This window comes from Cibotium barometz, chromosome 31, assembly GCF_041138505.1.
Source record: "Cibotium barometz isolate CiBa-2024 chromosome 31, ASM4113850v1, whole genome shotgun sequence".
NCBI lineage: Eukaryota > Viridiplantae > Streptophyta > Polypodiopsida > Cyatheales > Cibotiaceae > Cibotium > Cibotium barometz.
In genome coordinates this window covers 41,565,538-41,592,593 of record NC_141076.1, presented here as the reverse complement: position 1 = coordinate 41,592,593, position 27,056 = coordinate 41,565,538, and the positions used below count along the sequence as shown (strand labels likewise).

At 43.4% G+C, this 27,056-nt stretch overlaps 1 protein-coding gene across 4 annotated transcripts in view; it reads left to right on the top strand.

Moving 5' to 3' along the window:
- Nucleotides 1-3,429: 3,429 nt before the first annotated feature.
- LOC147620873 (Nuclear transport factor 2 (NTF2) family protein) overlaps nucleotides 3,430-27,056 on the top strand; it is a 29,354-nt gene continuing 5,727 nt past the window's right edge. Inside the window, exon 1 of one of the 4 annotated variants that reach the window (XM_086825135.1) lies at nucleotides 3,430-3,613. In XM_086825135.1, coding sequence (XP_086681261.1) covers nucleotides 3,445-3,613 — 169 coding nt within the window. In that variant the 5' untranslated portion in view covers nucleotides 3,430-3,444. The remainder of the gene's footprint in view (nucleotides 3,614-27,056) is intronic. The other 3 variants (XM_086825138.1, XM_086825136.1, XM_086825137.1) reach the window with 3 other exon arrangements.

The window sequence follows — 27,056 nt, the reverse complement described above, 5'->3', positions numbered from 1 at the left end:
TTCTTCCTTTTACTTTCTACTATTTTCTTTTGCTTAACTCACCTTCTAGTATTTCTTTTGCTTTTAACTTTTTCTTCTTCTTTTTTCTTGAGTGATGTAGAGAGAGAATCTACTTTTTAACTTCTTCTTCTTTTTTACAGGTTTTACATTTTTTTAGGTTGTAGGTTTTCCTCAACTATTAAAGGTAAGAGCTCAATCAACTGCTTTTTTTTAATGGTTCAATATGTGTGCCATAATTTTTTAAAACTTTTCTGTTATATATGTTATTGAAACTGTGTACGTGTGTGTGTGTGTGTGTGTGTGTGTGAGAGAGAGAGAGAGAGAGAGAGAGAGAGAGAGAGAGAATATGTGTTTTTTTTAAATAGTTGTGATGTACAAAGAGAAACTCATGATCTTTTAAAACTTTTTTAAACATTTAGGCGAGGAGAGAGAGAGAGAGAGAGAGAGAATAAATTACAGGGAAAAACACTATCAGTTCTAGGGTTATACTTGGTGACACTTGTATTTAGCCATGGGCAATTATATGTGATTTTCTCACGAGTGAGATCATCAAATGTTTTGAAAGTATTTATTTCAAACATTGTATCTGAAACTAATATGAGTACTTCTAGCATTGTTTGCACCATGAATGTGGTGTTCAAGGAGGTCTTGCAATAGGCTTCGAGATGAATGTAGAGATAATTTGGCAAGATTTTTTAAAAACTTTGATGAAAGGTAACTTTTTAGGTCATTTACTTAGATATTTTGTGTGATTCAAAATAATTTTTCTATTTCCTCTACGCTTACATTTTTTTCAAGATTTTTTGGCTCTATATAGACATTGATACATGTGTGCTTCATATAGGATTAGAATAAAGAGTTATTTTGTGCTGACTCCTCAGACTCCTTTTATGTTTCTCAGTGACTCCTATACTCAGGTGGAAGATACATAATTGTAAAAGTACTAAGGGTGTTGCTTTGTGTTTTCAATAACATTACTAAAGTCCTTTTACCTAAGAAATTATGCAGATCCCTTTCTATGGAGAGCTCTTGTCCCTACTCAGTTATTGGTTGAGCTCTTAGACATAACAAAATTTGTGAGTTAATATTCCAACCTTTTCTGTTGATTATTCTTTGTGAAGGAGATAATGTTCTCTAGTACATACATGAGTATAAGGGATGGTGTTATGAGATAACAACTATATTCTTGATGTATCTATGTTTATTTTGACTTTTTGGACATTATCATTGTTAGTCTTGAGTGAGTGTTTTGTTTTAGCTTAATGGGGTTATAGGCTTTAAGAGTTCATTTTGTATTGATGTATTCTTTTTGGCTACTAAAAGCATGTTAACTAGGAGCCTATGGGGCATGGTTGTACTGAGAACTACTTATATAGCTTTTTTGAGGTTAATCTATACTCCTGTCGAAGAAGATGCAACATCTATAGACCAAGGTTAGTTAAACATCATGATTGTATGATTGTAGAGCTCTTTATCTTTAATTTGAAAATCCAAAGTTCTCATGGGTTGTATATATTAACTAGGTATAGGTCAAGTCTAGAGTATAGGTTGTCTATTTTGTTGACTATCTATGTGATGTAGATTAAGTTTGAGAAATTTATATACTTACAATTCTTTCTATTTTAGCCTTTGCATACACATTGACACATGTGTACTTTGAATAGGATTAGGATGATATGATAACACTAAAGTTATTTACATAAGAAAATATGTCGATCCCTTTTGATGGAGAGCTCCCGTTTGTGCTTAGTTTTATTAGTTGATCTCCTCGAGATGGCAAGTCTTTGCGGTCACATATTCTAATCTTTTGTTGCTAATTATTCTTTGTGAAGAAGAGGGTGTCATTTGGTTCATGCATAAGCGAGTATAAGGGATCTTCTTTTTGTAAACGAGTTCATTTCTGATGTGGATATATTTATATTGAAACTCTCTATACGTGATTTGTTTTTCGATAGAGAATACATGTCGCTTGGGTTTTATACAATAGATCTTCATAGGATTGCAGGCCCTTACAGCCCAAATTGTATCACTATGTCTTTCTTAGGCTATCGAGAGCCTACTGACTGGCAAGCTATTGGGCATGGTCATAATGATGACTATATGCATAACTTTTTGAGGCCTACCCATATGTCTATCCATGAAAGTACGTCGTTTATTAACCAGTGTATCTTAAATATTATGATTGTATGATTATAAAGCTCTTTTATCTCAAAAATCTAAAGTTTTTAACGGGTTTCTATGTATTTCCTACTTACAAGTAAAAAATCTAAAGTTTTTAACGGGTTTCTTTGTATTTCCTAGGTACAGGTCAATTTGAGAATAGAGCTCGCAACTTTTAGTATATAGGCGTGCTCGCAGCATGTGCAAGACATCACATAGACGTTGCCTTTTTGACTAAAGAGGCTCTACGTCTGCTTCTGTGGCACCATCTGATTCCACTTAGATATCTTCCAGTTTAGGGTCGTTGTATATGAGTTCTTTTAGTGGTCCTTATATAGATTATGATGATCTTCATATTTAAAATGTTTTGGTTTCCACATTTCAGTATAGTCTATTATATTTATGAGATATTTTGGTGACCACTATATAGCTTATGGGGTCGTTGTATATGAGTTTTTTTAATGGTCCTTATATAGGTTATGATGACCTTCGTATGTGAAACATTTTGGTTACCACATTTTAGTATAGTCTATTATATTCATGAGAATTTTTGGTGACCACTATATGGCTTATGGGGACTTTTGTATGTAAAGCATTTTGGTCACCACATTTTCGTATCGTTTTCAAATGTATTGTTTTTTGTGTATAATGTTCATTCATGATTCTAATTATCGTTTTGGTTATTTACAAACTTTTCAAGTTGAGAGAGAGAGAGAGAGAGAGAGAGAGAGAGAGAGAGAGAGAGAGAGAGAGATGATGAAACCTACGAGAGAGATTGGATTACTTATTAAATTTGAGTGGATTTATGCCTATGTCCAACCTATTATCTTGGGATGGACCCAACAAGCTAGTAGTTTTGCTACACTACAGTGAAGACATTGCATAATTTGTTTACGATTTGGTGATGTAAGTCAAGTTGCGATCATTGATGTTATGATACCTATCATTCGTGTCCTAGAGTGTAAAATTTGGTATGACATTGGCATTGGATGGTAAGGTTGTTATGAGATTGTTGAGAAGACGGTAGGTAGATGTGTGGCCCAGTATGAAAAGGTAGAATATTCACATTCCAATCCGTGAATGATGAAGTCTCTCTATTTGAGCATTTGAGTGAAAGCGTCCCCACCGTCGTAAACGGGTGAGGCTACTCGTACTTTTATCTTGTAGGGCCCATATAGGTATGGGAAGAACATGGAGGGGGCGAGAGATAGGTTGTGGGGTGTGGGGTTCGTAATGTGATGGGCCCAAGTGTGAAAGGGCCTGACAAGTCTGCAAGGGGAAGAGATGATATGTATGGGAGAATATATATGGCAAGAGATGTACTGTAGAATTTCATTTGAAATAAGGGCTTCCTTATGCTTTGGTTTTAGGCCCAAAGCTCACAGCATTCAAAAATTTCTCAGCAGCAACATGGCGTCAAGCGCGTATCATTTACGTTGCTGGCTTCCATCAGGTTGATATCCTTCTTTCTTTTCCTGTTCTTCTTCTTTTTGTTGCCTGTTTGCCTGCTTCCTTTACAGGTTGTCAGTAAAAAAAAAGACCATTTTTGCAGGAAAATGTTCTTAACAAATTCTTGGACTAGGGTTAAAAAAATGCAAGAAGGTTTCATGGCTTAAGAAAATGGCAATTTAGGAGCCCATTTGCCACTGGTTGCTCTCTTTTTGGAAGGCGGGCAATCACACAGGCACAAGTTGTGGGTGGTATGTGATTCAGTTTGCAAAAAAGTAGGGGTCGGGGGTATACATGCAACATCTTAGAAAGAGAGAGAAGCGTATAGGGCTAGTTGAGGCACCCAATTCATGCACGAGGCACTCAGCATGGCTTCATGCCAACGCATGAAATGCAGCCATAAAAATAGGGTTTTCTAAGAATGGCATGGTGTATTTAACTTGGAGAGTGAATTCTAAGCATTGTCCTTGATGGGATTTTCTACTTGTCGATCAATGAACTGTGATTCTCAAAGAAGAACATCAAAGACCTGCCAATTGGGCACTTAGCAATTAAATAAAAATGAAAAAAAGTGCATGCCAAATTTAGAGGGTTTATACATGCAACATCTTAGAAAGAGAGAGAAGCATATAGGGCACTTAGAAAACAATTGTACACTTGTAGAGGTTAGTTGAGGCACCCAACATGGAGTGTCTTCATGCAGGAAGTAAGTGGAGGCACTCAGCTTGGCTTCATGACAAAGCCTGAAATGCAACCATAAAAATAGGGTTTTCTAAGAATGGCACGTTGTGTTTGGCTTGGAGAGTGAATTCTAAGCATTGTCCTTGATGGGGTTTTCTGTTTGTTGATCAATGAATTGCAATTCTCAAAGAAGAACATCAAAGACCTGCCAATTGGGCACTTAGAAAACAATTGTCCACACATAGAGGTTAGCATGCAGAGGTTAGTGGAGGTGCTCAACATGTCGTGTCTTCATGCAAGAGGTCAATGGAGGTTTTGTCATGAAATGCAGCCATGAAAGTAGGGTTGTCAAAGAACGGCATGGCATATTTAATCAGAATAGTGAATCTTGAGCATTGTTCTTGATTTGGGGGGGGGTTTTCTACTCGTCAATCAATGAACTAAGTGGTTCACAAAGAAGGACATCAAAGACTTGCCAAATGCTATTTTTAGGGAATGTGAAGATGAGACATGTTTACAATGAGAGCTATAAAAAGGCTATTATCCGGTCAAAAGTTGACCCACATGGTGTTGTAGACAATCATTACGAGAGAAGGAAAGGACCGTTGGTGGCCCTTCTTCGAAAACTGGCGACAACCACCGGCCATTCATAGCAATTGTGGTTAGCTACATGTACATGTTGGCCATTGGAATGTTGTTTTTGGGGAATGTGAGGAGGTGATGTCATGTCAGCAATTAGAGCTAAAAAAGTGCTGTCAATCTGTCAAAAGCTGATCCCTAGGGGTGTTGTTGACAACCATGACGAGAGAGGAATGACCACCAGAAGATTGTTATGGTTTTGAAAGTGGTGCTAGCCATTGTTGCATGCAATGGAAATGGCAAACGAAAGCTGATGATGTCTCCGCAAAGGAAATGGCTTGAAACTGGGAGAACGGAAATGGCGCTTCTTTATCAGTATATGGTATAGATGTAAATGGAAACAATGAAAAATGTTGAGAGAAATAGAAGAGAAACTTGGGATAAATCAAAACCTAAAAGAGATAACAAGGAAAATTAGCGAGGGAAATTTCTTAGGTGAGATTAGGAAACAAGAAACAAAAACGAAAACAACGTTTACAAAGAAATGGAGTTTTTGCAATTTTGTCTTGGAAACAACCATTTTGTGCTACTATGGTGTAACAACAACTGTCTTGATTGTGCAACTCGCAACAAGGCCTTCTTTATACCTTTATGTTAGTGAGCATGAAGCAATCCACTTTAATCTTTAATACATGAGATAGAGCTGTAGAGGGAGAATATGTAGAATTGACACTAGATTGGGTCCCAATCTACCCACGTAAGATCCCCCTCCCACAAGTAGTAGTATTTGCTTTATTGCTTTGGAGAGAACAACTTTATAATGCAGAAACACTTATTGATGATAATTGATTGAGGAATGCCAAATGCAAGGACAAGGTAGACCAAACGTCGACTGAACCATCAAGCGGGCTGAAGACAACTTTGAAGCCACTATGCACACCCAAATCTGCTGATGAGGGAGATGCAAGATTGAAGGTTGAATGTTGAAGAGGACTTCGGGATGCCTTGGATTGAAGCACAATGAAGTGCTTTGCTGAAATTATGTATGCACAAGTCCTAGGCCCAATCTCCCTCCTTGTAGTTGACATCTCGTCTAGACTTGTTGGCTTGCTTGGTGAAGGCATCTTGTGCTTTGGCTAGGTGCTTCTTCACGGACTCAGTAATCTCTGAGAATGTTTCTAGTCTTGTTGGCCTCCAATGGTGGCGACACCATCCTTGTAAGGGTGACCAAATGCTGAGATGAATAAGTGAGCCAACAAGCTCTTTGTACTAAGTAGGATCATAATAGGGTGGAGAGTCATTATTTTTGTTCAACTACTGATTTGGGTCCGTAGGGCAAGATAATGAGCGATAATCCTTCATACCAAACCTCTCTAGAATCTGAGAAGCGTACAATTGTTGAGAGAGAAATATCCCCTGTGGGCATTGCCAGACCTCCATGCCAAGAAAGTCGTGAAGTAGACCAAGGTTAGTGTCATGACCCTGTGTTTTTCTCTGGACAGTATGCAGGTGGGCACGGGGACATGGTGGACAGTGTGAATGGCATCAGTTTGGAGTTGAAAAGGAAACCCATGCGTGGACAACCCCAAGTGTGAAGGGAACAAAGAGAGTTTAATTTAAAAGGTTTTATAACCTTTGGTGGCTCAAAAAAAGCTAATTTGGGAGGCTTCAATATTTTTGGAAGGTGGACACGCCTCTCTCTATTCCTCTTGCTTTTTGGGAGAAAAGGGGACTGGCGGGCTGTTTTCAGGCGCCTCTCTATTGGTACACATGCGCTTGTGCTTTTTCTCTCACTTGGAGAAGGGGCGAGCAGATGGCATGGCAGCTAGGCGCCTTTTTGATTGGTGAAAAAGCAGAGCGCTAGACTTTAGAAAACAGAGCGCCTCTTGATGGGTGGACAGCACTCACACGTGGGACAACACTTACACACTGGCTGGCTGGATTGCAGAAAGCAGATGGCTGGGTGCGCCTATCTACTGGTGGAAAAACAGTGGGACTGCACATGCGCCTTGGCTTTCTCTTTCCCTCCCTTGCTTGCTATGAAATGCCTAGCAGCATTGGTTCTTTTTGGAGGGGGCGTGTTTTTGCAGAAGACAGGGGGCTGGTTTCTCTGGACATAAAGGCGGACAGGGGTTGGTTTCTCATGAACATAGACATCATGTCGATGGCGTTCAACTGATGGAACTTTCAGCTTCTCTTTGCTTTGGTTCGGGACTGTTTTGGAAAGGTTTATGGACTGTTTCGTGGCAGTGCATGTAGCTACGAACATGAGCAATTCCGGGACTGTTTTGAGATCAGTTCGAGGATTGTTCATGGGCTATTTTTGGTTGGCTGCAAATTCAGCTATGTGCTTGGGTTTCCGGCTGCAAGTAGAGGTCACTTGGATGTGTTTCTTGGCATGGGAGTGATGCAAGCTCGCATGGCTGCATGCTCATGGAGCAGATTGTTTTCTTCCTGCTGGAAAGGAACAGAGGGACCTACAGTTATGGGCATCTCTATGTTTCCAGATGTTTCATGAGGGAACATGTAACTAGATGTATGCTGTTGTTGGCACTATTGTTGAATGGTGCTGTGAATGGTTCTGTATGGGAAACAGGGCAAAGGTTTCAAAGGGAAACAGGCCCAAGGGTTTCACGTGGAAACAGGTCGTAGGTTTCTCGAGGAAACATGTTTATGGTTCTCCAAGAGATAGGTCACATGCAGGCAAAAGGTACAGGAATGGACACATGTTTGGTACAGCCTTGCTCTACTGATTGGACAGGGGACAAGGAATCCATGATAGAGATGGATAGTACCCTTGGAAGGTAGAGAGGGTTGGTACAGGTGTGTCGACTGTATGGTATGCTGTGCTGTGATGCGAGATCTTTTTTGGGAGACAGTTTGGGAGTCTGTGTTGTGATGCAGAAGCACTGGATGTGTCAAGGTGTGATGCTGTTCATAGGGTGAGAGGCTATGGATGGTTGTGGCGCCTTGATCATGGGAGAAAGCTTCTGTATGCAGACTCAATGTGAGAGTCTTTTGATGTGAACAATGGCTGGACTTGTTTGTGGATGCCGAGTGGACAAGAAGCCATGATGCGGGGTCTTTGCAGGCTTCAGGGGTTCTATTGTGACATGCAAGACTCTATGAACTATTCACTAACCTTGGCCACCCTTTTATAGGCTCTTGGCAGGTCATCGGGCGTCCAGTCTTGGGCGCCCGCCCGTCCATACTTGGGTGCCTACCCGTTAGTCTATCCCTAGCCCAGCTTGCCAATCGGCTTGCCTAGCTCCAAGCTTTCCCAAGCCTCGAAGCTAGTCTTGTGTGCGTGTAGCACATGGTAGATACACACTGTGCACATGACATACGCCCCTTCCTCTAAGAGCTCACTCCTGAGCTCACTAAAAAGCTAGGGTAATCCCTCTTAAGGGTAGTCAATGTCTCCCATGTAGTGTCCTCCTCAACACGATCCTTCCACTTGATCTTGTATTCCGTGATAAGTGTATTACGCAATCGTCTTCCACGAAATCCAAGAATCTTTTCAGGTTCATGTGGAATAAATGTCATATTCTTGACATCTATAATTTCTTGAGGAGTAACTAACTGGTCTGTTCCACCCAGTACTTCCTTAAGTCTAGTGACATGAAATACAGGATGAACTTTCACATGAGAAGGCAAATCCAATTCATATGCGATTGAACCAATCCGTCATGTGATATGAAATGGTCCACAGTATCTAGGGGATAATTTCGGAGATCGACTTGTCTGTAAAGTCTCGGAATCTTTCGGAACTCGCAAATATACCATCGTTCCTTCACAGAACTCTCTGGGTGACGATGTCTATTAGAAGAAAATCTGTCTCTGTCTTGAGCACTTCTAATAGATTCCTTCGCAACGTGTAACATTTCTTGCATATCTTGCAAAAAATTATGCGCTGCATCATGCTGAAGTTCTGAAAATTCCGCTGTAATAGGTGATCTAGGTTGAAAACCATACATAAGCATAAAAAGACTAAAACCTGTACTTGTATGCTTAGTACTATTACATGCAAATTCTAACATAGGAAGATAATTCTCCCATGAACTCTGTCTTTTGGAGACATGCTCGAAGCATATCCTCCAAAATTTGATTCACTCTTTCAGTCTGGCCATAAGATTGAGGACATAGTAGCAATGAAACGCGTTTCGCTGTTCTTGAGGCATACGAAACGTTTCGAAACGTTTCGTTGTTTTTGAAACGAGTTTTTTTTTGACATTTTTTTTCCCCAAAACTGCAATATCCACGTTAAAAAAACGTTTGGCTGCCGTTTTTGTGCGTTTCTGTGCGAGCGCCGAGCAGCCTGCAGGTTCTTCGAAGTCACGACTCACGCGGCGGCGGCGCACAGGTTCTTCGACTCACGCTCTCTCTCTACACCTCTCTCTCTCTACACCTCTCTCTCTACACTGACTTGCCTCTCTCTCTCTCTCTACACCTCTCTCTCTCTCTCTCTCTCTCTCTCTCTCTCTCTCTACACACACACACACAGCCGTGCTGCATTGCTGTTGTGTGTGTGTCTCTCTCTCTCTCTGTACACACACACGTCACACGTCCTCTTTACACCTCTCTCTCTCTCTCTCTCTCTCTCTCTCTCTCTCTCTCTCTCTCTCTCTCTCTGTGTGTGTGTGTACACACACGTCACACGTCCTCTTTACACACCTCTCTCTCTCTTTACACCTCTCTCTCTCTCTCTCTCTCTCTCTCTCTCTCTCTCTCTCTCTCTCTGAACTACAGAATTATGATTAAATTCATAAGGCTGAAAATTAACCTGAACTTTGAACTTTGAAGGCTGAAATTTTCTTGAACTTTTTACAGAATAGAGATGGGTCGCAATCGTGATGCTGTATGGGCCCATGTCACCTCACTTGGAAGATACGGTGAGTCTGGGGCCGAAAAGTGGAAGTGCAATTTCTGCTTATTAGTGACCGGCGGGAGTGTAACCCGCATCAAAGCCCATTTGTCTGGCTTGAAGGGTGAGGGCATTTGTGCTTGTCCCAGGGTACCAAAGGCTGTGTATGACAGTCTACAAGAATGGAAGAAAATCCAAGAAGGGGTTGTAGACTCTAACACAGGTACAGGTGTCGAGGAAGAAGAGAGCTTCGAGGTAGTGGCAAAGAGGGGGAAAACTCATGTGGCTGAAAGCCAAGATTCCTTTGCAGGTGGTGTGTATGCAGGTACGAGCTCTATGCCGGTAGCGGCTCGTTCTAAATTGCCGATTGTGGGGTCTCTCAAGAGAGGCAATATCAAAGCAGGTTTTCAAAAGCAGGCTGTGAAAGAGGCAACTCGAGAGCTCACTAAGCTCTTCATACAATGTGCCTTGTCTTTCAACATACTACGCACAAATCGTTGGAAATGTGCCATGCGTGCCGTCAGTCGGATTGGATACGAGTGGGAGGGACCCAACTATGAGACTATGCGCACTAAAGAGCTACGCAGAGAGCGTGCACAGGTGCATCACGAAATTCAGCCATTAAGGAAGACTTGGGAAAAGTATGGTTGCTCATTGCTTTGTGACGGGTGGTCAGATGTACGCAAGAGAAGTGTGTACAACATCTTGGTGTCCTCTTGCAAGGGCACAATGTTTTTGCGTGCCATTGATGCATCCCAGCCAGGCACAGTGGTTACAGGAGAGTTCATTTGGCGCCATTTGCGTGAGGCTGTTTTGGAAGTTGGGCCGGAAAATATTGTGCAGGTTGTGACTGACAATGGTTCAAATTGTGTCAGTATGGGCCGCATGCTTGAGGATGAGTTTCCACGCATTGTTTGGACACCATGTGCCAGTCATAGTTTGGATCTTATGATGGAGGATATGGGCAAGCTAGGTTGGTTGCAGGAAGTATTAAATACAGCTCGCTTCATTGTCAAATTTGTCACAAAGCGGCCCAAGATCCTTTCTATCTACAGGGCACAGGGTGAGTTGGAGCTGTGTAAACCCGCCATCACTAGGTTTGCATATATGTTCATAGTGCTTGATAGAGTAGTAAGAGTACGAAAGGGACTCTTACGACTAGTGGTGTCCAAGGAATGGTATGACTGGGAAGCTGAAAATAAGTGTTCAAAGTCAGATAAGTTTGTTAGCACTATCATGGGTGCTGAGTGGTGGGCAACAGCAGAGGGATTGGTGAGGATTTTACAACCTTTCTACAGCGTATTACGAATCACCGACATGGAGGGTTGCACCATGGGCCTCTTATATGGGTACATGGACAAGCTCGGGGAGTGCCTTATAAAGGCAACTGGTATTTCTGACATCCAGTAAGTATTATATTTTACTTCTCTTTAAATTTCAGCTCTAAACTTTATTTAATATAAACTCTAAATCGTGATTCGTGATTCGTAATGTGAGAGTGCTTTCACAGGACTGCAGCTCAGGTCCTTGTGAGAGAAATTGGAGTACATGGGCCCTTTTCCACACAAAGAAAAGGAACAAATTTACCACTCCACAATTAGAGCGGTTGGTTTATTGTCATTGCAACCTCCGTCTACTTGAGCAGAGAGGTACTTCTATAGAGCCGATTCAGGTGAATGTCGACAAAATCGACATTGAGAAAGTGAAAGACATCCCAGAGATCCCACCTGATGAGCAGGACATTTACACCATGTTATATGAGGCGGCGATGCAGGGAACCAGGCAAACACGTAGCCGCTCTCGAGCCAGGGTGGGCAGGGATACACATGGTGCTAGCACTAGCAGGAGTTTTGCACGTGGCATAGATGATGGTGGTAGCACGAGTGTTGCATGTGAGACAGCGACAGCAGAGGTTGTAGATGACTCTTCTGATTGGACCACAGCTTCTGAGGCATCTGATGTTGCAGATGAGGATGAGGATCTTGAGTTGGATGATGCAGAGGAGGATGAGTAGGCTCTCAGAGTCTAGTATCTACTTAGTACCTAGTCATGACTCATTCTCATTTTCATTTATGATTTATTGACATGTATGATGTATTATGTCATGTTTGACATTGGAGGCTACTAGCTAGAGCCTTGGATAGTGTTATTTTTAGATTTTTTTGAGTTTCTTTCTTGTATGGTGTTAGTGGCAGTCACATGTCACATGTGACATACTCTCATTTGCTTCAGCCATAGCCCATGTGGCATGTGACATTTATGATGTATCATGTGACATTTCTCATTTTATGGATTGCCACTCTTTGGTACTGACTCCTTTTGCCATTTGGTTACTTGTAAGTTGTAAATCGTAAATTATTAAGTTGTGCTAATTTATTTGAGCCTATGAGATCAAGGTAACATGTGCCCCCCCCCCCCCCCCCCCCGGGTACCCGAGCCGTTTCATACTTCTGGGCTTCACCATGAAACGTTTCGAAACGTTTCGAAACGCGTTTAAAAAACCTTTTTTATGAAACTCCTGGCTACTATGATTGAGGATGACCTGAGGAACTCAAATTCAAAGTTGTTTCCAACTTCTCAAAAACAAGTCTCCAAAAATCACTTGTAAACTTAGAGTCCCTATCACTGACTATGTCCTGCGGTAACTCGTACAGTCTAAACAATTGCTCGATAAACTGCGTTGCTAATTGCGTAGCTGTAACGGTCTTTCGTGTCGGTAAAAATCTAGCCATTTTTGTCAAGCGATCCACCACAACCCAAATAGAATCGTGGCCTTGACGTGTTCTTGGCAATCCAGTAATAAAATCCATGGAAATACTTTCCCATTTTTATACCTGGGATTTGCAAAGGATGCAACAGCCCAGTCTGTCTAAAGCGTTTAGCTTTATTTGCTTGACAAACTTGACACTTGAGAACATAATCTTCTACATACCCTTTCATCTTTGGCCAGTAAAAAGTGTATTTCACTAACGATAATGTCCTGTGTACCCTAGGGTGTCCAGCAGAAGGGGCGTCGTGACACTCCTTAAGAATCTTGGACCTAATGTCCGGGATCTGTGGTACACAAATTTTGTCATTATGGAATAGTAAACCATTCCGAATCATCCACTGACCTCCTGTAGCCTGAATGGTAGGCTGCTCAGTCACTGAGTCTTGGTCAATCAATGAGCTCTTGCCCTGGATCTTTTGCCAATATGGACCAAAATAACTATAAGTCCTGTAAAGCCCTCTCAATGACTGAAATAAGTTAGTAGTAATCTCGGTGAACGACAAAGTATTCACCTCTCTAATTCGACTAAGCGCATCTGCGACACTATTCATGGACCCCTTTTGATAACGAATCTCAAAATCAAAATCTTGCATTAACTCAGCCCATCGAGCTTTCCTTCCTCTCAAATCATCTGCATCACACATATACTTGATTGATTGATGATCAATCAATACCACAAACTTGGAGCCATATAAATAATGTCTCCAAACCTTGAGAGCGTGAATGACATCATAAAGCTCTTTCTCAAGGGTTGGCCAACGAAATTGAGTGTTGTCTAGCTTTTTACTCTCGAAAGCAACAGGTCTACCATCTTGAAATAGAGTAGCCCCGATTGCACAGTCACTGGCATCAGTCTCAAGAACATAAGGCCGACTAGGATCGGGTAATGCTAAGATAGGTGCTTCCTTGACTTTATCTTTCAAAAGTTTGAAGGCCATATCCAGATCGTTATTCCAAATGATAGGCTGATTCGACTTACTTCCATGACCTTTCGATAAGTTGGTCATCGGTAGTGTGAGCCGAGAGTACTCCCGCACAGATTTCCGAAGAAAAACAACAAAACCGAGAAAAGAATGAAGTTGTTTCACTGTCTGCGGTATAGGCCAGGCCAGAACCTTCTGAACTCCGTCATAATCAATGCTCAATCTGTCTCTAGTGATCTTGTGTCCCAAGTAAATGATTTCTATCATAAAAAACTCACATTTACTTAATTTAGCATACAGTCGATTCTGTCTTAAAATAGTTAAGACAATCGTGAGATGTCTAAGGTGATCCTGAAGAGTACGACTATATATTAAAATATCATCCGGGAACACAACCACAAATTTTCCCAAATGTTCACGAAAAAGATCGTTCATCATTTGCTGGAAAATGGCTGGAGCATTGGTTAACCCAAAAGGTAATACGAGAAACTCGTAATGGCCATACCTAGTCCGAAAGGCGGTTCTTTCGACATGCCTTTCATGAATACGTATCTAGTGATAGCCAGTACGTAAATCTATCTTTGTGAAATACTTCGCTCTGGCTAACTGGTCAATCAGGTCATCTGATCTAGGGAGAGGATAACGGTTCTTAATTGTCTAGCACACGGTAGATACACAGTGTGCACATGAGAATCTGTTCTGGAGTCTTATGACCTTGCTGATTTCATTGTTGTTGGGGTTCCATGGCCGGAGGTAGAGGAAGGGGAGTTACCCTCGATTCGGAAGGAACGCGAGGCACATGTAGAGTTGTGGGATTGTGTCAATGCTAGGGTCCGTTCTTTCATCTTCCTTAGCTGCACACTGTAGGTAATCAATCATATCAAGCATATGACGTTGGCCAGAGGTATATGGCAGCATTTGGCTTCTCTCTATAACAGGGTATCGCCCATGAAGAGGATTTCCTTGGAAGTACAGATGTGGGTTATGAATCCTGCAAAGTCATCGACGATGCGGGAGCACATTAACAAGTTGCAGGCTTTTCAGCAGGAAGTTCTCCAGGCTGGGAAAGAGATATCATCGGAGGATATGGCCATCACGTTGCTGTCGCATTTGCCCTCTCAGTACTCAGCTTTCTACTCTTCTTCGATTACCAGTGGCAGGCTCAACACCATCACATGGGAGGAGCTTGTGCCCATGGTCTTGGACTAGGAGGAAAGATTCACGAACCCTCCACAGGGCGGAGGTTCGGAGGCCTTAATTGGCCAATGGTCAAAAGGCCATAACAACAAGGGCAAAGGGAAGGCTTCACTGGAGAAGTCTTTTGAGAAGAAGTCCGACTCAGACCTTGAGAAATTGAAGGCAGAGAGGACCTGTAATGATTGTGGCGAGAAAGGCCACTATTGGAGGCAGTGTCCCAAGCGGAGCACCGAGAAAGGTGCAGAATCCTCAGCAGCAACCGTGAAGACTCCAGCTTTTGTGCACCTGGAGGAGGTGGACACCGATGTTTCATTTTCTTCTGGCAGGGAGGAGGTTGGAGGACTCTCCGCTATGGATACTCGGGAGTGGATTCTAGACAGTGGTGCTTCCGGGCACATGACTCCTTCCCGTTTAGATTTACAGGATCTCTGGAAGTATTCTGGTCACATTCTTACTGGGGATACATCCACTATCTGAGTTCACAGTGAGGGCAAGTTGGAGATAGTTCCCGATGGCAGAGGGGGGAAGCATTCCTCCCAGGTGTTGTATGTTCCATCACTTGGTTTTCATCTATTGTCAGTGCATCAGGTTTGCAAGATTGGCGTACGGGTGGAGTTTGATGAGCATTTTGTTGCTCTCCGGGACAAAGCAACAGGCCAGGTAGTTTGGGAAGGTGGAGTGGAGAATGGAGTTTACAGACTTTCAGCACTCTCTCTCTCCCAGGTCCTCAGTTTTGTGATGAGTGGCAGTCTGGTAATGGCCACTTAAGTGTGGATACGCTGCAGGTACGGGCTTTCCGGGACCAGATGGTGGATAGCTCACCAGTTGATGGCAGCAGTTGGCAAGAACTTTCTAGTACAGAAGTTGGTAGTTCTTGTGTTCGTCAGTCAGAGGAAACTTTACAAGTAATCTATGCTCTGATGTCTCGTAGCATTCGGGACAAAGAAATTCCTGTAGTTGAGGAAGTTCTTTCCACGGGGACCTATTGGAAAGCCAGGCAGGTGGTGGATGTTGTACATTCTCCAGGCTTTGTGGTTCCGGATTCAGAGGGGGCTGGTTACAGGTTTCCGAAGAAGATAAAGAATCTAAGCCTAAGAAAATCCCCGATGAAAAGGCTAAAGCAGGCATTATTGGAGGTTATCTTCCTCCAGAGGAGCAAAGGAAGTATCAGTCAGAAAACAATTGTTTTTTCTGTCACATCATAGGGCATGGTAAGAAGGATTGCCATAAATGGCAAGCGGAACAAGCCGCTAGAGCCCCTTCTGCCACGGTTGCCACAGCCTCCCTAGCTCCTCCAGCCCTGCCTATTACTATCAATGCAGTTCAATTTTTACCTTCTATGCATCCTATGCCATCCATGGTATTTGATGCTAAGTAGGAGGGTGAGAGCGATGCTGCACAAAAAAGCCTCATCCGAGCTTATGGCTCTACCAAGGGCCGACAGTTTGTAGTCCTATTTCATATGGGCAGTTCTGAAGACGCCATCTCTCCCCAGTTGGCTAACAAAATGAGCTGCACATTAGTCCCATATCATCTGGATGTGGACGGTTTCACACCTGGTCTCCGCACCCACATTTCTCAGAAGGCACAACAATTTGCCTTTGATGTTCAGAAGGCCTCATTCCAACGAGATTTCATCGTCTCCTCTCTGTTGGGGTGTGACATAATCTTAGGAATTCAGTGGTTCCGTCAGTATGAGCCTATTCTCGATTGGGGGCATGACACTTTTACTCTCTGTAAAGGTTTTCCTGAGCCTGTCATGATTTGTGGGGACAGAAGCATTCTTGGTATCCCATTGATTTCGCATCTCCAGGCTCGACGAGCTATCCGCAAGGGAGCAGAAAGAGCACTACTTTATGTTCGTGCTCAAACAGCCTCTCCCTCATCGGTAGCATCCATCTCATCCTTAGTTCCTCAGTTAGCAGACCTCTTGTCCAGACATCAGGACATTATGCTTAAGGACGATCTCCCGCCCAGTCTCCCACCCTCTCGCCCTGAGGACCATCACATTGATTTGATCCCTGGATTGGATCCTCCTAGCAGGTTTTCCTATCGTCTTTCCAAGACTTTAGAGGGTGAGTTAGAAAAACAGTTATCTGAGCTCCTTCGAGCCGGATTCATTCGGCCTTCTTCCTCACCATTTGCTGCACCCATCCTATTTGTCCAAAAGAAGGACAAGTCTGCACGCCTTTGTGTAGACTACAAGGCATTAAACAAACTCACCATTAAGAATAAGTTTCCTATGCCAAGGATTGAGTACATTTTGGAGCGTTTAGACGGTGCTAAATTTTTCACTAAGATTGACCTCAAGAGTGGTTACCATTAGGTCCGCATTTTTGAAGCTGACATTCCAAAAACAGCTTTCCGGACAGAGCGTGGTCACTACGAGTTTGTAGTCATGCCTTTTGGGCTTACAAATGCACCCGCAACCTTCAATAAAATGATGTCCAAGATTTTCGCAGTCCCAAGAAATCCGCTCATTCGTAGGTCTTTGTCAGGTCTATAGTACCCATGTCCATCAATTTTCCAACCTTGCAGCACCTCTTACCGACTTGCTCAAGGGGGTGAAGACTCGCAAGCAGAAAGTCTCAGTTTTACAGGCAAGGCACTTGATGCATTCTGTGCACTCCAGAAAGCCGCCTCCGAAGCACGTGTATTAAAGTTAGCATCTTGGGATGAACCTTTCGAGGTCATTACCGATGCCAGTAGTGTAGCCATAGGTGCAGTTCTCCAGTAGGACAATAGACCTGTGGCATACTACAGTAGAAAGTTGGATGTCGTCGAAAAGAATTATTTGGTATATGACAAAGAGCTTTTGCCTTTTGGGTGTGATCACAACGCTCAAACATTGGAAGCCTTTTCTTTATGGACAGGTTTTCATAGTAAAAACAGACCACCAAGCACTTAAGTGGCTTCAAACTATGCCAAGTGCCCAGTGGAGTGATCGACAGGCCAAGTGGAGTCAACTCTTCCAACAGTTTGGAGGAATGATTGAATAGATGCCTGGTAAGCATAACCTAGTAGCAGATGCTCTTAGTCGAAAGGCGAGCATCCAGGCAATCCAAGAATCTACCATTCTCGAAATCAAGGGAAAGGACTTAGATAGTATGAAAGACCAATATGTTGACTCCCCTGAGTTTGGTACTCAGTACAGTTTGGCCCTCAATTCTGAGCCAGGCCATTATTCAGTACAGAATGGTTGGTTGATCTTCAAGAACCGCCTTTGTGTCATTCGGGAAAAGCGTTTCGCTCTTCTCCATGACGCCCATGACTCCTTAGTTGGAGGCCATAGGGGTATCAAGAGTACCCTCGAGAAATTAGAGCGGTCCTTTTATTGGCCAAAGATGAGGCATGATGTCTATTCACATGCTCAAGCCTATAAGATTTGTCAAAAAGTAAAGATTCCACATACAAAGAAGGCTGGTTTACTTTAACCTTTGCCTATCCCTGACGGACCTTTCATCGACATATCTATGGACTTTGTGGGGCCTCTACCAGCATCCACTGGATCTCGGAACACTCAGTGTTTTACCATTGTGGATCGCTTCAATAAATTCTGCATGCTCATCCCATGCAAGCATACAGCCACAGCCGAGGACGTAGCCTGCCTGTTTCTCAAGCATTGGTACCCAATTTGTGTTTGCCTAGCACCATTACATCAGATAGAGATTCCAAGTTTACCTCGCATTTCTGGAGGACATTATTTGAAAACTTCGGAACTAAGTTGCAGTTGTCTAGTGCATTTCATCCGCAGACAGATGGCCAAATAGAAATTTATAACCAGTTGGCCTTTGATGTTCTCAAGTCATATTGTCATGACTAGCATTCCAAATGGGAACATTATCTTCCATTGGTCCAAGCTATCTTCAACGACACTCATTCATCCAGTGTCGGACGGACTCCATATGAAGTAGCCTTTGGTCGCCGTTTCTCTTCTCTTTTGACGAGATTGGTGTCTCCATCTCTAAAGGCTAATAAAACCATAGAAGCATTTTTCAAGATCATTGAGTCAGTCAAGGACCGCTTGACCAAAGCACAGGAAGCATATAACAGACAGGCGAATAAGTCTAGACGAGATGTCCACTTCAAGGAAGGGGATTGGGTCTATCTGCGTATGATGAAACAAAGATTGAAACAAGTGGGCAAACGTTGTCCCAAGCTTTCATTTCGTAGTTTTGGACCTTTTCCAATAGTCAAAAAGTTAAGTGATGTCTCCATGAAGTTGAAATTGCCTAACAGTTGGACGATGCATGATGTTTTTCATGTTTCTTGGCTAAAACCATATGTTGGACCAAAAGTGTTTGATGTTTTAGATGAACAACCGGGAGGTACAAGATTAGTACGGGCAGTATTTGTTGTGCAGGCAGAGCAATATTCCGGTTGCAACTGGTGGGTATAGACTGTGCAAAACAGTACGAAGCAGGTACTAGCAACGAATAGGGCTTGTACAACTGGTAAGGGGCTGTACGGGCTGAAGTACAGAATTGGGTACAGGTTGTAGCCTTCGATTTTACGCCTGCTAGTCCTCCAAGGAGAGAGCAATTGTAAAAAAAAAAAGAAAAAAGTTGTAGCGCGTTCGAAGAGAGAGCAATCGGCGAAGGTATCTACCACCTTTTCTCCTCCCTTCGCACATACGTGGCCTCCCCCAATCTCCTTGCGTGTAATTTATTTACATGGCAAGTTTTGTTATAGGCTTTGTTTACACTAAACTTTCCACAAGTGGACTTTGGGCACCCACACTAATTATTGCACTTTGCCCATGGTTAAATGAATGTGAACTCATAACCTTATAAACACCAACGTTAATATGAGTTAAAAATATAACCTAAAAAATGGGTTAAAAAGAATACTTACCACCTGTTCACATGCCACACGAACGTGTTTAGACAGTCACACCCAGACGTGGTAGACGAAGTAGAAGTCATCGATCCTTCTTTATCGTTGGAAGCATGGTTCCGGTCGACGGATACGTCAGTTCTATACGAAATTCCGAGATCGAGGTACCCACGAAGCCGTATAATTAGACGAGGAGTTCTTTCAAGAGTACTCCCAATTGCTGGCGGACTACTTGGAAGCCATGAACCTGCCGCCAAGCTAAGTAGGAGGGAATGTCACATGCACTCTACACTGTAGCGCATGGTGACAAACTGGCTCATCATCATCAGAGCAACATTGTACATTATTAGTTCCATTCAGGATGATATTTGTCGTACGTCGTGACCCCATTGTAATCCTCAGTCTAGGATAAGTCAGGCACGAGCTACGTAGGTCATTCTCAGCCATAGCAAGTCAGTCAGTCAGTCTAAGTCCCTTAACCCACTTAAAGAGACGCATTCATGCATATACAGTCAGGAGAAACCTTAGGGTTTGCATTAGAAAGCATCATGCATATTGCACATCATTCATGCATAGCATCTAGACCATTGCAGGAACCCCAGATATCATCCAGTATTTATCAGGATATTTACTAGGATTTTTTTGGTATTTTTTCCATCATTTTCAGCATTTTTCACATCATTTATGCATTTATGTTGGACATGAGCGGTCGACCAGCTCAGTAGCCAGCCGACTGGCTCCTTGTGTCCATATAAATAGAGTCCTTGCATAATCATTCACTCATTCAATCATATTCAGCAATTAGCACTTAGGCGCATCAGTCTTCAGCCTCACATTTACTTCAGCCCTATGCGTTTTGGAGAAGCGTGTCATCCTACAGCTAGAGGAGCATCAATGCTTGTGCATTCAGCCCTCCATCAGCAAACACAGCAGTTCTCAGCATTCAAGCCATCAATAAATCTTGCGTTTTCTGCATCCATACACTTTTTAACATTCATCATCTCATCGTTTTGGTCCAACCACTTGGTGAAGGTAAAACGCAGCATTCATAAGCATTTACAGCATTCATACTCAGTCTAGAACAGTCCCAAACAGCCCCTCTCTCAGCCCTAGCTTTTCATTCCATTGGGAAGAGTGCATAGGCTCGAGATTGGACAGCTTTGGTGCTTCTACAGCGGTGCACAGTTCAGCCCAACACTTGGTCTTCAGAGGTCTTGCGTTTGGCTTATCGTCAGTCGCACTGTCAGTCTCTTTAAAGATAATAAAGAAAATACTATATCGGTAACGGGATAGGGGGCTCTTCAGTGGGTAATTCGGGACCTCATACAGTGTACAGTTCTCATCTCTCTCTCTCATATCCCTCTAAAGTTTGAAGTATTAAAGTGGATTGCTAAATTCGCGAAACTCAGGATATAGAAGACGGTGTGAGCATTTGTGTGACATGATCCTCCAATACGAATACTTCCGCTGCATGTTACAAAAAATATGGCATGACAAGGTTAACTTTGGGAGCTATGAACTAGATGTGTTCCAGGTTCAGTGCTTGGTGTAGTGGAGGCTGTGGACAGGATGTTTTCCGAGTTCATTGTTTGAGGTTTTCGGACGTGATGTGTTCATAGTCCATTGTTGGGGGATTATGGGTGTGGTTTGTCCGACAGCTCATCATTCTATATACTTGGTGTTCACTGCACACTGGTGTGGGAATTTGGAGCCAAGCAGATTTCTTTGCTGTTCAAGGTGGCATTCTGTTTTCAGGAGTCAGGTTGGCAGGTGCTCTTTCCGAGGTGTATCCGGTTCTATGCAATACTGGAGTGTCCATGGTTGCATCTTCATTAGCTTATCTTCTTCAGACTTTTCTCACTATGAGCTGTAGAGGGGGTGTTAGAATTTTGTGCATCTCTGTGTGTGGGAACCGGTCCAGTCCCCCATCATTGTACTACTTGTTTGTCTCATAGGCCAATTTTGGCCTTTTGCAGATGTTAATATATCTATCTATCTTTCTTTCTCTCTCTCTCTCTCTCTGCTTCCATGTAACATGCGGAAGCTTCGGGGTAGATCGGTAACTTCAATGCTCAGAAATTAGCAAACGTTCATGACGAGAATAATGCACAGAACTGAAAGTAGATGTGTAGAAAAATAGAGAGAGAGAAGAAGAAGAAGAAGAAGAAGAATATATTATCGTCCTCGGGAGGCCGAAAAACGGCCCATGGGACCCCCACGAAGCAAGTACAAAAGCTGTGAACAAAGCCTCCTCCTTTCATGGGAGGGAAAGGAAAAAAAAGACTAGTGTGTGGCCAATTGTGTTACAAGGTAGTCACGGTGCTTGAGAATTTTGATGAAGTATATGCCAAGGGCAGCAAGTTGGCCATGCGAGAGCAAATTCACTAAGTCGGTGTATCCTTCTAAAGTGGTGCTGAAATCTCTCCTTATGTGCTGATATTGTGGGCATGTTAAAAGAACATGCTCCTCTGTCTCCACTGCTCCCAGACTACATAGCCGGCATAATCTTTTCTTTCTCGAGACGCCGCTCCATGCTCCTCTCTCAATCTCGAGAGTGTGTGACCGGGTGCGGATGAGCGCAAGACCTCGCCTGGCATTAGCAGGAATGGGTGTGCTTATGTATTTCTGAGCATTATCTTCTTCTTGTGAGTATGTGACCCAGTGGTTTGGATTAATGTGCAAACAGTAGTATTCATATTTAGCCCTTTTTTTTGCTGATTGCCATTGGCAATGTAGTGCTTCCAATAATGCTTGGTGGAATGCTATCTCGTCTACTTTGTCTGGTGATGTATCTAGGTACAAGGCTACACCCCATCTTTGGAACCAGCCCTTGATGTTATGCATCCATCCTGATGATAGCATCTTACTTTTGTTTGTCTTTTGTGGTCTCTTACTTGCTTCCCATGCTTTCCTTGGTAGTCTCTCTACCTTCATGGATTTGACCTTCCTTATGTACTTAAAAACCCTTTCAAGTGCTCGGAGCTCAATGGGTCTGCTGCCTGTTTCAAGGAGTAATATAGAGTAAGGAGTGGTAATTTTGACTCCCAAGTGTCTTCTAAGGAATGCCTTTTGCATTTTCTCAATGTCATTCCATGTTGATGGAGAGATACTGCCACCCCATACCTCAACTCCATAGAGCACTGTTTGTAAGACATATGCATCGAATAATATGCGCCTAATGTGCCATCTCTTGGTGTTACTGCTGCTGCAATCATTCTCAAAGTGGTAATATTTCCCCCACCCAGCATCAATCCTTCTTTGTACACACTGATTCCACCTGTGATTTGCCGGGACATCAACTCCCAGATACTTGAATGACTGCACCATCTCAGTTTGCTGTCCATTATACATAATGCATGGATAGTTGGTAGGCTGAATTGTTTTCACCACCATCATTTTAGTTTTGGTGACATTGATTGCTAGGCCACTTTCCTTACAAAACTCATGGAGCATGTGCATCATCCGCTGCATGTTTTCTGCTGTGTATGAAAAAAATATTACATCATCTGCATATAGTAGCAGTAATATAGTGTATCCAAAAATTTGAGGAGCATCTTTCAGTTCAGCAGGCTCTGTTTCCCTGACCAACTCTTCCAATCTATCAATGCATAGGCCAAACAAAGTTGGTGACAGAGGGCAGCCCTGTTTGACACCCATATTACTGTAAAAAGAGGTTGACATTCCATTTGTGCCTTTGAGTTGACAGACCACCTTCTCATAGAGCTTATAGACTGCCACCCTTAGGTCATTTGGCACCCCTAAGTGCACCATTCTCTCCCATAGGCTGTTCCTTGGCACGGTGTCAAATGCTTTCTTAAAATCTACAAAGCAGCAAAAGAGGGGTTTTCCTTGTAAACGGCTCTCCTCCATCAGAACCCGTATTGTGACCAAGTGATCTACTGTGTTATGGGGAGAGCGAGAGAGAGAGAGAGAGAGAGTAGGAGAGCCTAGAGGACATAGTATTGGGTCCCAAATACCCTTTGTAGGACCCCCACAACGAATGGTGTATATGCTTTATTAGAATGATGCAAATCAGAAAATAAAAACTGTACTTTGACCTGTTTTGGCTGAGATAAATCTCTGCCCTTGACCTTCATTCTTCACCCTTGCGTTAGCTTCTCCCTTGGCTGTCCGAGCCCTTGAGCTGCTGTAGCACTTTGTGAAATATGAGATGCAATGAATGAAAACATGGCTGGCCTTTTATACCTCCTCAGGCACCCAGCCGCCCAGCAGCATGTAGTCGGGTAGCATCAATTAATGCTCACGACTTGCACAAATAGCAATAAAATGCTGAAAAAGGTTTTCACACTTCAGTAAAGTGGCCTGGCCACTATGGACTGCTGGGAAGCCTGTGCGGGCTGCCCCACACCTGGCCGATAGGTTATAAAAGGCCGGATGCCTTGTCGGCTGCCTGTCGAGAGGCCCTAGGATTGGCCGACAGCCCTTCCAGCCCATCACATGGTTGGTGGGCACAGCCGGGGCCCTCCTGGCCCCTTGGGGGTGGTTCTACACCTCCCCCATGCCCACATAAATGATCTTGGGGTAGCCCTATGGGCTGGCCCCATCTCTACATGCAAATCCTACATGCCTGCACAGAGGTCTGGCATCCAGTATCATACCAGATACACAGAACCACTGACATCATTCCAGAGGGAGACTCACAGCGCGGACTGGCATTGCTTCATGTGCAAGACAATGCACACCTGACCCCGAACGCATGGAGTGCCCTGGCTGACTTGTCCCGGACTGGGCTCACATGGGACCAGTTTTCCACTCCAGGTCTTGCACCTTCTTGTTCAGATATGTCTACGTGGCATCCAAGTGGGGGATGCACGTGACATTCCAACTGTGCATATCCAACAGTTTGTGGTTGGAGAGGAGGCTATTAGCAGCTCCAAAGTTTGGTGCATGGGAACTATCAGTCGGAGTTCCAAGCATGGAAAGAAATTTGGTGGGACAGGTCAGCTTTAGTAGTTATGGATTGAATGTGTTTCAAATTCATTGGTTGGTTTAGTAGAAACTGTGGACTGGATGTGTTCCAAGTTAATCGTTCGAGGTTTTGGGACGCAATGTGTTCACAGTCCACTGTTGGGGGATTATGGGCGTGGTTTGTCTAACAGCTCATCATTTTGTATACTTGGAGTTCATTGCACATTGGTGTGGGACTTCGGATCCAAGCATATTTCTTTGCTGTTTAGGGTGGCATTTTGTTTGGAGGAGTCAGGTTGGAAGGTGCTCTTTACGAGGTGTATTTGGTACTGTGCAATACTGGAGTGTCCATGGTTTGCTGATGTAGCTGTCGGCGTGTTTTATATGCTCACGATTGTAAAAAATCAGCATTTAATGCTATCGCTTTTCCACATGTTGATAGGTTTTTTCGTGCTCAAGGAATATGTCCAATGGATGTGCCTATCTCAAACCCGAGGAATAAGAAATAAAGCTTCGAGTATGATTAGACCCTTAGGAAATATGGGGCTGTTGCGTGGCTACTTGCTAATTAGAACTAGCCGTTGTCACTTCGACCAAAAGAAGAAAGCGCACTTGCATGGGCAGTAAAGGAGAGGAGATGCTCGAGATTTCGAAGAAGAGAGCACAGAGTTGCGGGAAGCTGGGGAGAGAAGAATTGGGGCATTGTGTGTGAGCTTGGTTGCAGAGAAGAGTCATGAAGAAGCCAAGAGACGCTTGGGTGAAGTAGTTCTGTGGAAGTTTTGTTGTGATTGTTTTGTTGGGGAAGAAGAAGACGCGGGTTTGTTTGAGGAGATTTGAGTCTGCCTAGAGCAGAGGTTGCAAAGGCGAGAGAGGGTCTTGTAGGAGGCTGGTTCCCTAGGACCTTTGAAGCTGCAACTCTGTTGGAACTTGGACTAGCTCAAAGTCTTATTCAACAATTCTCTGTGGTATTTGTTGGTGGAAGCCTGTAGAGTATAGTGGCGACTCTTGTTGTTGTTGTTGGTCTTGGGGAGTTGAAATACAGGATTTTTGTTGGGGATAATTGTGTGGAAGTCCCTTGGTTCCATAATGTTTTTTTCTTACCTGTTAAATCCCAAAACCTCAGGATTGTTGAGATTGGCTTAGTTACCTATACAGAGGTGTGATTGTGTTGGATTGATGAATTCCTATGCTTTGGTTTTATCTGTGTTGTTTTGATAGAGTTTGTTGAGTCAGAACTGTGTCAGTTAGCTTGAATTTGAGGCAGCAGGTTTTGACGGAGGCAGCTGGAGTCAGCTGTGTGTCAGGATAGGTCAACTGATGTTGTGGGAATATAGATCTTGTTTTGTTGAATACTTGTGAAGGTTGGGCTGACAATTAGAAGCAGTCATAAGTCAGTCTGATAGGTTGGGCACTACTAGTGGTGTAGGTGTCAATCGAGGACTGTGTCAGGGCAGAAGGGAGTCAGTTAGGATCAGCTGAGGCTCAGAAGGAATCAGTAGAGGATATTCAAGGATAGATCTAGTTTTTTTTGGACTGGAGAGAAGAGATTTTGAGTCAGATCTAACAGTCAGCTATCAACAGTCGGGCATAATTGAAGAGAAAGGTATTCCAGAGTCAAAAGACTGTCGGCTATTGTCAGCTGTGAGTGTAGGGAGTTGAGTCTTGGTGGGGTTTGAAGTGTTTGAGGGATTGGAGGTGTCAGTGAACCATTGAGGGTCGAAGTCTGACTCAAAACTGAGTCGGCTGAAGCGGATAGGTGGGTGAGTTCCCAGTCAGCAGATAGTCAGCAGGAGGTCAGTAGGGGAGTACTGACAGGCTTAGCAGAGTCCAGAACCAAGTTCTTGTAGCTAGCTGATACTGGAGGAACCTTGAGGAAGCTTGTTGGACGCTCTTCGGATTGAGGTCATCAGCCAGTGTTTGATTCGGATATGCAGTTAGCATCTGACTAGTGTGTGTCAGCTCAGAGTGTTTGTGGTTAGCTGGTGGTCAGCCAAAGTCAGCTGAAGGGTTATAAGGGAAGATTAGGGTCATTGGAGATTAGAGCTGATAAGGGAGGACCATTGGAGTAGTCATCTGGGCTATCTTAAGGGTTTGGAGAGTGTGCTGGGTTGTGGTGCTAGGTGGTAGTTCTGTCCTCACGGTGGTGTGTTTCAGACGGGCTATAGAGGCAGGTCTCCCCAACACATCAACGTGTGAGACGGTTGGGTCTGATACATGGACTGACTGTTCATTAAGTGACAGACTTGACACCTAAGGCTTGGAAAAACCTACGTAGCTTTTGCCTGACGTGTCCCTGGACTAGGGCTCACAATGGGGTCACAATGTACGACAAATAATCCCTAAAAGGCGACTAATTTTGTACAAATATAGCATTGATGATGAGCTAGCGTGTCACATGGCACCTCAATGCATGGGTGCATGTGACAATGGCAATATGATTTGAGAACATCAAAGGCTAGTTGATTATAAATTTCTATTTGACCATGTGTATGTGGATGAATTGTACTAGACAATTGTAACTTAGAGTCGCAAATTTATCAAATAATGCTCTCCAGAAATGATTGTCCATGGTAAACCACAAACGGTGTACCGAAGTCGGATATAGGTTGAATCTAATTTTTCCAAAACACATGCAAGGGACAGCCTTGTCCAATTGTAAGGCTTGCGT